Raw genomic sequence first — 10,844 nt, forward strand, 5'->3', positions numbered from 1 at the left:
AATTTTTTTTTTAAATTATATCTGTTGTTTGGGCACAAAAGACCTGAAAGAATGAGCCTTAGCTCAGGAAACGGCCTTCTTCCAGTAATAGTTTGCATGGGTATCAATATGGTGCATTCCTGTACTGGGAATATGCTTGTCACAGATATGGCAAAGTTTAATACTGCTGTAGAGGGAAGACTCTGCCAGAAAAATATGCAAAAATATGGGGGGGGGGGGGGCGGGGAATAAAGGGAAGAGAAACAGCATGTGGCTAAAACTGGAATACTCATTCTGTATCGGCTTCACTGAAATGTAAACAAAAATAGCAGGAAAAGAAATGCAGAAATAAAGAAAATAAAAAGGAAAGATGGAATAAATTAAAATAAAACCCAAAGAATCCTATGGGAAAAAAGTCATGCAGGCAATAAAAGAGTAATGTATGAGGGGCACACACCTGTGTACCTTTAATGCTATTGCTTGTTAAAACAAGCTCTATTTTATTTTTTCTATGTAGGTACCTGCTTACCTCAGTATACACTTTAGAAGTCCAGCAGAACTGCCTAAGTGAACACAAGAGAACTAGTTTAAAATCACTATCCATATGTTAGTACAAAATTGTTCTCTATGCTATAATCACCATTCTTCGCCTAATCTATTTTTCACTGATAATCCCCTATCTTACATAGACAGATGTGAGCACCAGAGTGGCTTGTCTAGCTCCCTGCATGCTGTAGCCGATGCTCTGACAAGAATAACAGATTTCCTGAGTTCTATCAGTTGAGATGCCAACTATGACCAAATGTTTCATCTAGCAAAGTATGAACACGCAGAGAATTGGGAAAGCAGATCTCAGGTATTTGCTGGTGGCACTCCAACCGTTGTGGCAAAATCCCAGATATTAACTGCACCTTCTAGGTCATCACTCCAAACTTCATCCATTCCAACCAGCAAGAAAGCATAATTTTTGCCATACAATTTTAAAATTCTCACTCGACTAGGAATATCCAAGTTTCTGAACTGAATTACAGGTTTGAAACATTTCGTTTCCAATTTTTGGCAGTTCTGACCTAAATCTCCCCCTCCCTTCCTCACTGTCAATTCTTTCATAGGACTCTCTAAAACAAAATCACTCTCCTTCCCCTCTTTCAACCTTCTATTTTCTGTGCACTTAACCCCTTTCTACTTGATCCTTCCAATTTCAAATCTTAACTGTCTTTATAATCTCCTATGTTCCTTCCTGATGGCTTCAGCTCCCAAGTTGATTGTTCCTCTGACCTCTTAGATGAATATCATTTCTCCTCATTAGACTTACAAATATGGTTCAGTGTTCGTAGTCAACAAAACAGCTATTCATTGCTTTGATTAGCTTTTCAGGTCTATACCTGTTCCTTTGTTATTAGTTCTCTTTATCCCTACCCAACTACCACTGTGCTATCACTGCAATAGAATCGGTTCATTTGTTCGCATATTATTCTTCATTATTTTGTGATTTTCAGATCATTGGTACTGATGATGATTCTATCCCCTGTGGCCTCTTACCTGTCACTAATTACCAATTCTTTCCACCCTTCTAAAGCTTCTACAGTTTTGTTCCTCCTTTCCATTGTAATGTCCCTCTTGCACTCCTTCAGCTCTGTATGCTAACAGCCACGTATTTTGCTCCTAGGATGCTAGTAGTGCACCAGTGGGCTGCTCACTTGCTCCGTGACAAATTTTTCTCTTAGTGATGGCTAACAAAATGTATTTCTGAAGTTTAACTGACTTTTGCTTCCACATCTTTTTGCTGCCTTTATTTTCCAACTCTCTACTTTTGTCTGAGTTTCTCTGTGCATTAATTACAAGTACACAAAAAAAAGATAATACAACATAAAATTCATTATCCCCTTAGCGTTTTCTCTCTGTTACCTTCTATTTCTGCAATTCTGTCCTTTCCATCAGTGGTGAAATTTTTACTGTCCTCTCTTCTTCTATAATCTCTCTACTTTGCACCAGTGACATCATTTTGTCCTTCCTCCTGATCCACTCACTTACCCCAACTCTCTTTTTCAGTCTCTCATTCACCTTCAGATCTTTCCCAGAAAGTACACAAGAAATGTATTTTGCCTTTCCCACCGCAGAAAAAAGCCACAACTTTTACACCACTGGCCTCTCCAACAGCCCTGCTATCCTTCTGTTTCTAAACTCATTAAGCATGCTACTTAGAACTGATCATAATCACTAGCTTCCACTCAGTGCATGTCAATGAAATGACTCAGAGTGTGTGAATCAAAATGTCTATCTACTCTAGTAATTTCTCCCTAGAAGTGGCCAAAAGTAGACAATTAGGAAAAGAAATAGTGTGACAAGTACAACTACTGTATCTATGTTGATGACTGACAGATTTACTTTTCTGTTTCAGACTTCTCTCTTCTGTCAAAACTAAAATATTAATCTGTTTCTACCACCTTTTGTACAGCTCTTACCATATATTTAAGTTCATTAAAATCTCAAAGATTTTTATGCCCCTTGCCTTTCTCAAGCAGTATGGACTCATCCTCCAATCCATCAATCTGTTCTGTAACCCAGAATTACCTTAAATATCTATTTGAATCTTCCTTCACAATATTTCTAAAACTTGCAGGTGTTTTCTATCTAACATATCTAAGACTATTCATATATAAAAATTTAATCTCTCATCATCGCTTCCATTTTATGTCTCAATTACTGTAACACAGCTTTTGAGTTCATGATAAATGTAATTTTCTCAGTGACCACAAGACTGTCAAATACAATTTTTTTTGGTCCACTACTTTGACCATGTTACTGCCCTTCTTTCTCCACTATGCTGGTTCCTCTCTTCCCCATCACATCAAATAAAAAAGACCTGACTTGATTTTTAAAGTCCTTCCAGGCTTTTACTGACATATTAATTACCTTCTAATGACTACTCAGACATTGAATCTCATCTCTGTTTGGTTCATGACACCTATCTCAGCCAAGCATTTCACTTTCTTGCAGCCCTTCCATACTGCCTTCACATTCAAAGGGTACCTGCAAAGCTTCATGATTTTCTTTTCAAGATACATCTTAAAACTCATCCTATTTCAGATGCCAAAACCTCAATGATAGTTAAAAATGGTTAGTGTACAGAGACCACTGGTTTTATATACCCCATAGACTTGTCCCTTATGTCCTTTTCTGTTACAACTTCCTTGTAAATTGTCCAAGATTGGGACAATCCTTTTGATTCTCTGTGTGTGTTAACATAGCAAATAGCACAATGTATCCTCTTGGATCTTCATTACAGGCAGCGTAACAGCAGCAACATTACCAGACTGTTGATAGTACATAGCGTAGTTTAAAAATCACAACTGGAGATTTGAGCCTTCTCCCTTCCCCTTCTTAGTTATGCCTACAAAAAGTAAATGCTTTCATCCAGCTGAGCATAATCATTACCAGTAACTTTTACTACTCATTTAGTACACATTTTTTCTGGACGCTGGCCTCCATACTGAAGTATCTGAAGAACTTGTCTTTTGCACTTTATAATATAACATGCATATGCATACATGCAGTCTGCCACAAAGTCTTGCTCATGCTTATCTAATTGATGCCAGTGAGATTACTCAAATGAGTGAGTACTACTCACATTAACAAGACTTGAAAAAATGAACCTGTAATTCACGAAAACTGTTGAGCATAGTAATTTTTATGCTGAATATCTCAGATGTTAATAATCACAATTTGGGCCACTGAAAGCCATTGAACTCATGAGCCACATTCCACTTCCAGTAACTACATACTTGCTTAAATAATACTTAATAATAATACACAATTATAATAATAGTACAACCTTAATTTTTTCGTCTGTATTAAGAAATCAGACCTAACAATTAAGAACTTACTTTTTTAAATAACTGCTTTGTGATTGTCCTGATGTCAGAAGAGGTGTTGAATTGCCATGCAATTAGCTTTCAAATTAGCACACCAATCTACTGTATCACTTTTGGAATAGGTCCAGTTCATGTAAAGTACCAGAATATAACATTTTAATGAGCAGAAGCACAGGGTATATTAAACATCTAATGTAATACTATTTTGTGACAGACTACAGTAACAGTCTAGAAAAGACTATTCTCTAAATATATTTATTGCTCATTTTTATAGAAATTATGAGGTTTAGCACTGAAGTATATTTTCTCAGCCTTTGCATGACTATATTCCACTTTTAAACGTTATTTCTGAATCTTACAAGAGAATTGACATTCTTCAATATACATTCATGTTTAACTGCAAGTCTAGTGAACTAATTTGCTAACAGCTTAATAATTAAATAGCACCAATAAAACACTGTATTTCCTTTAGGAAGGAAATTTGGACAAATTATAAATCCTAACAAACCAATACAAAAAATACTTCTGCTTGTGCTTTCTTTCTCTTTGTTAATCTAAAATGTATTTCTAAGTGGGTTTCATTTCCAAGTCAGACATTTAAAGTTTCTCTCTCCTTTTTAAGTTGTTTCAAAAACTCCCTGCCCAAACCAGTATTTGCTCCATCTCACCTCATTATAATTTGGGTTTTTTTCTAGTTATTAACATAACCTTGCCTATTATTGCATCAAACTCCATCCTGCCATAAGGACCAAGTCCAGCAACGTGAACATGTGTTTTCATTAATGGACTAGTGCAAGGTTAAATGTCTTTCTGATATGATCCTGAAAAGAATACTGAAAAAAATCCAAATTTGCATTTCTCTGTGAAACGTTGCATCAAACATCATCAATTTGTTTGTGTGCTCATCTTCCACTGTGAGCCCATTGGTTAATTGGTTATATTTTTTTATATATTTTACGATCTATTCTTATATTAAAAGTCTACATGTTTCCAGAACTGGGTTCTCAAAAATGAATTAAGTAGTAGTTGCTGAAATATACAAAGTGACGCTGGAAAAATTTCTATTGGAATAGTCACTTACCATAGTAAATTTTGTTCCTTGAATGTACTGCCTCCAAAGAGGCCCCCCCTTTGGGATTACTTTCCCTGCCATGAAGCAACAGAAACCATAGAAAATGTTAGATATTAAATGGAATATTCACATCTATTCCAATGTTCTGGAAGAAAACATAGAAAAATCTCCTACTTCCTCACTCCCTAGGCATTGTTACATTCCATAAATACCTGAGGTAAAAGTAAATCTGAGGAGCTGGTGTAAATCTGCATAGACAATTCACTTGAGAAAAAGTTATTTTGGCAAATAGCATCCTTTTTCTCTCTTATGAGACTGCCTACACAGATCTAATATGTAAATGACTGGTAGAGACCATTCTGAGAACATGGGCTGAGGCAGACTACTAGTTGTCCAGAGAGTGAACTACTCCTGTCCAAATACTGTATCTAATGTAAAGCAAGAAGTCTTACTTGCTTGGGAACTTTTAAGTACATTAGTTACCTCAGTGAAGACATTGTAAACTACTTCTATATTGAAACAATCTAAATCTTAGCTTCTTACCAAACCTGACTGGAAAGTTACCTGAAAAAAGGCATTCATGTAGTCAAGCAAATGATTCAGAATCTGTCCAAAAGCTTAAATGAAGACAGCTGTTAAAAATGGCCAATACTATTATAATCAAGAATATGGAAGAAGAGTGAGGGCATTTTAAGACTGATCACCCTTACAAAAATACATACAACTGCAGTTTTGAGAGTTCCTTTTAGATTCTGTAACTACAAGAGGAATATTCAGTGTAGGAGAATGACAAAGGTACCACTGAGTCCCTCCAAAGAGATGCGTGACCTTTTGGGTGTAAAGAGTGTATGTCTGTCTATGTATGTCTAAGTTATTATTTGAGTATGCAACTCCATGAAATCTTTGGCCAAGAATAGAAAGGTCAGACTTAAATATTTTACATAAAAAATGAAAGACAGGGTTAAGAATAAATCAAGTATTTTTTAAGCTATTGAAGGAGAAACATGAATCTAGTTCTGCCCCTCCACTCAAAAATGTGCCATAACTCATGAAGAGAATGGCATTTAACTTATGGCTCTTTGGTTTCTTTCTACTTGACTTGTAGCTTGGCCAAACATTTTCGACTGTGCCACCTACTGACACCTTCCTTCTTCTTTGCTTCTGTTTTCCACAGAAATTGAATAGCTGTTCTTCAAACTGGGGCTTGATTCTGTGTCCACAGATAGGTGTCTAATGATATTTCAGATGTCCTTTAATATCCCGCTTGGCCTCCAGCTGCAGTTCCAAAGTCTCTCGGAAGTTGTGTCTCATCTGCTATCTTGTGTAGATATTTTGGCTACGTCTCATATAGTGCTAGATCCCTCTCTGCAGGCAACTGTGTCATGCCCATGCTGTCAAACAACTATTTTCAGAGACCACCATTGCAAACTGATGATAATGATATAACCTTTGCTAGGAAAAGGATGAGATTGCTGTGGATATACAGGAAATAAAAGATTTTTAAGAGGTTAAAAAAAGTTAAAAGGATCAAACAGAATCCCATGCCAAACCACCAGGTAAAGTCAGTGTAGAAGCAGAATCTACCACCTTAATTTTCTGGAGCATTTTACAAATCCATGACTTTTTTACATCATAAAGGTTCTATGAAGGAAAGCTTATAAAAAAGTTTCCTTTGTGGATTCATAAAGAAAAAACTTGACGTCACAACTGGCTCTGAAAGTACTTGCACCTAATCTGAACAACTGTAAGCAAATACTCCAGATATCCTACATCCAAGGAAAGCTTATCGTGCTCACACAAGTGCCATTACCATCCAAGCATGTCTTTTCTATGAAAGTCTAATCAAACTCAGGCACAGAAAAATGACCCGAGTACTCTGGCCTTTGAGAGCTCCATCATCTCTGAGCTCATAGGATCAAAACTTTAAAAAAAGATACCATTATCTTACTAAATGCATTCCTCAGATGTATGAAATACAATTTCTAGGATGGAATTTTAAGCCTCTAAAGAATTCTGATATGCAAAGTGGTATTAAGGCTTCCCTAACAGATCTGCTAAAGCTTTGAGTTTCTCCTTCCCTCTCCCTGAACATGTCACCACTGTAATATTCTAACTTCCAGCTGCATGTTTTGATGCTGTTAAGAGGGAGCTGTGAAAAATATTACTGCACATTTCAGCTTCTGAAACAGCTATTGGTGGACAAAACTTAAAGAGCGTTCTGCTACTCTGGATTGTGCCAAGACTATGAAATCACTTCCTTTTACGTTTTTACAGTAGGTGAATACACAGGCAACAGGAGTTTTCTTTGCCTCTCTTCTCTGGACCCCAGGCTTGAAGAATGAATGAAATCAACCTTTGACTGAGTCATTAACAAACTATAAAGACATGTTTAAAATTTAGGAAGTGAATCAGGGAGATCCAAGTTCTGTCATATCACAGTATGACTTATCTAATTACAGAATTTAACAATCTCTGCAGACCATTTCTATGGCAAGCCAAAAGCTAGAACAACATAATAGAATCAAATAAATGCACATTTTAATATGCAACTGGTCTTAAAAACTAACTTCAAGTGGGTGCAAGTGCTAACTGGTAAAGCATATAGGCTCTTCCACTGTATTTTCTGAAAACCTTGAAATGAACATAAGTACCATTTTGTTTTTAAAAATGACTGGAAAGATATATATTTTTAAACAAACAAAACAAACAAACAAATTACCTGGCAAGGCTTCTTCATTTTAATTGCTATAACGTGGTATCTGTAACAGCAGAGTTCACAGGTCCATGACCCTCTTTCACTTATCCACTTTAAAAGGCAAAGCTGATGTGTGTATCGTACTGACCCATCACAGCGGCAAGGATTTAACAATTCACCCTGAAAAAGCAACACAGAAACATTAATTTTTAAGGAATCTTTTATGTACATGTATACTCAATATCAAAATATTTACTGGTCTGTAACAATGAACTGGTCTCAATTTCAATACATGAAAAAGCATGTATTTTTGGCTATAAAAATACTCAAAAATTAAACTGCCTTAAAACCATCTAGCTGCTTTTAATGAGACAAAGCCAGATAAGTGTCCACGCATGTATATGTACATATGTGAAACTAGTTAAAGATCACTGTGCATCAAACAACGGTAGCATTAGCCCTTTCAAATACCTCAAATGGTAGTGAAAGTGGTTAGATGCATTTCTCCAACAGTTATTTGCAGTCATCACTAGGAAAGAAACGGGTGACGTAACAGAGAACCGTGCTCTTGGAGCAGGGTTCTGAGCTGGTCAGCTAGGCAGCTGTCAGGCAGGACCTCAAATAATGTAACTAAAAACTTCCGCTGGTAGTTCACATATTTCTGTATTATATAAACAAGCTATTCTCTTCTTTCCTTGAAAAGATTTTTTTAGCCAAACTACAAGACAAGCTATAAAATGCAAGTTATGGATCCATTGCCGACACTGTGCCCAGTAATGTAATGACAGAGATCCTTGAAGGTCTTCTCAGCATTACCTGTAAGCTAACACTCTCATTTTAAAGTCTAATAGAAACCTGAGAAATTCATATTGTTTAAAGTCCCTGAGCGAAGAGCCAGCAAGTATGATGGTAAGATGTACAGTGTGCAAGCCAGCCATAGCAAAGCTCTGATTTTTCCTCGAGCTCTGCGCCGACTCAGAATTGCCCCAAGCGTTTGTCACAACCACCTCGTACAGCTGCTGAGGCTCGCTGCACCCATTTCTCCGCCGACACCGAGGAGGGCTATACCTGCCACGGCGCCGGCCGCCGCTCAGCAGGCAGGTCCGCGAAGGGACGCCGGGCCTCCCCCGGTGCAGCCGGCAGCACTCGGCCACTTTTCCGCCCCGCTGCCGGGCAGAGGGGGCAGAAGGGGCGGGAGCCGGGCAAGCGGTGCCGAGCCCTGTCCCTGGTGCTGATCGGTCCCCGCCGCCGGCCCACGCGCACCCCGCCGCGTCCCCCCGGGCCCCCGTCGCTTCCGCGGGGGGATGTGTGTGTGGGGGGTGTGTGTGTGTGTGTGTGAAGGGTCGGTCCGTCCGCGCTGAGCGCCGGGGAGTCGCCCGCCCGCCCCGCTCTCCTCACCTGCTCGGGGCCCTGGAAGCAGATCTTGCAGATGGGGCCGGCCCCACCGGGGTGGCTGCCGCTGCCGCTCTCGCTGCTGCACACCGAGCGGGTCTCGGGTTTGTCGCCGGCGACGGCCCCCGCCTCGGCGCCGCCGCTCTCCGAGCCGCCCCTCCGGCCCTCGCCGGCGCTGGGGCCGCCGCTCTCTCCCTCCTCTGGGGCGTCCCCGCTCTCCTCCTCCGCTCCGGTCGGCACCTCCAGCGGGGCGGCGGGGTCTCGCTGCGGCTCCCCGGGAGGGAGGACGACGCTCCCCCCGGCGCAGCTCATGCCCGCGCCGGCCCGGGGCACCCGCTCACCCGGGGCGGAGACGGCCCAAAGGGGAAAGCGGCGAAGGCGCCCTTCTCGCTGCCGGCGGCCGGGAAGGTGACCCGGCGTGGCCGCCTCCTTCCGCCGCGCTCCGTCAGCCGAGGCCGGAGCCGCCCCGGCGGCGTGTGTGCGTGTAAGTGAGCGTGAGTGTGTGTGGGTGAGCGCGTGTGGGACTGCGTGTGCGTGGGTCTGGAGGCGGCGGGGCGGAGCGGGGCGGGGGGGGGGGGGGGAGAGGGAGGGGCAGGTCCGGCACGCGCCGGGCCCGGTCCAGCCGCCAACAGCCGCCCCCGAACGCCCGGGAGAGCACGAGCAAGGGACCGTTACTCGGCGCGAGCCGCGGCGGGTGGAGGGGGGGGGGGGGGGGCGGGGGCCGCGCGAGTCAGTCACCGCAACCGCCGCGGGCCCGCAGCCGCCGAGGCGCCTTCCGCGCCTTCCCCGCCTCCCCCGCACCGGCGCGGCCAGCCCCGCCACCCTTGCCAGCACCCCGGCGCCTGCCCGGCCGGGAGAAAACCCTTCCCTTCCCCCGGACGCCAGAGTCGCACCTGCCCTCCCGCCACTCCCTGCGTCCCTCCCCTCAGCACCGGCTCCCCCCACACCTCAGCGGCTGCATCCCCCGGCCCGTCGCCGCCACCGCGGCAACCCCACCGCCCCCAAGGGGACGGCTTAGCGTTGCACAGTGTCCTTCCTTCCCTTCGTGGGAGCGTCGCCGTCGTTCTCTCCCCTCCTTGGCCTTGGGTCTGGCCCCAGCCATGAACTGGCGCAGGTTGTTTTCCTCTCCTCGCCCGTGCACAAACCCTGATCCCGCTGCCGGTCCCGGCACCCCAGCGCTCACAGGGCTCCTCAGCACTGGCACCCCATTGGGGGACCAGCCCCTTTAGGGAACGCTTATGGATTTTTTACTTTATTGGGTTTTTCGTTGCAAAAAATTGCACTTGTAAAAGCTCAACAGAACAAATATTCAACAGTTGCGCTTTGGGTGTGAAACAGTAGTCCTCCTAGTCTTTTGTGGCTGGCTTTTTTTTTTTCCAAATTCATTACATCACCTCATTTTCAAAATTAAATCTGCTGAAAGCATCATGATCAAATACATTCTAAAAAACCCCCTCCAGAGTGGTTAGAAATTCTTTAAAGTTTGGCTGAGGCTGCTAAAGGAAAGTATGTGTGAATTTCAGCATCAAGTATAGCACCAGTGCACATTTCATCTCGTGAAAATGACAGCAACTGTCTGTGCCGGGAAAGAGAAAAAACACCTCAAAAAACAATTGTGAAGCCATATGCTCTTCCATAGCCACATTTTGATTCAAAGTGTGATGAAATCACCCATCTTCTTCATTGGCTGCTTCATACAGAGTCTCAAGATGAGGATGTACCTGGATGAGCTCAGCCGCTGCCTTCAGCAGACGTGTTTTGACAGCAGTGGCTTTCTTGGCAGGGCGATTTTATTAGAAGACCAAAGAGGTCAGTACACAGAACCAAACCA

The 10,844-nt window shown here is 42.6% G+C and overlaps 1 protein-coding gene across 1 annotated transcript in view; it reads right to left on the minus strand.

Moving 5' to 3' along the window:
- MARCHF11 (membrane associated ring-CH-type finger 11) overlaps nt 1-9,848 on the minus strand; it is a 31,424-nt gene extending 21,576 nt beyond the window's left edge. Inside the window, exons 1-2 of the mRNA XM_054816748.1 lie at nt 9,020-9,848; nt 7,646-7,801 (exon numbers count right to left, since the gene is read on the minus strand). Of these exons, the coding sequence (XP_054672723.1) occupies nt 7,646-7,801; nt 9,020-9,325 (462 nt within the window). The 5' untranslated portion in view covers nt 9,326-9,848. The remainder of the gene's footprint in view (nt 1-7,645; nt 7,802-9,019) is intronic.
- Nucleotides 9,849-10,844: the final 996 nt, after the last annotated feature.

This window comes from Grus americana, chromosome 2 (genome assembly GCF_028858705.1).
Source record: "Grus americana isolate bGruAme1 chromosome 2, bGruAme1.mat, whole genome shotgun sequence".
Lineage (NCBI taxonomy): Eukaryota > Metazoa > Chordata > Aves > Gruiformes > Gruidae > Grus > Grus americana.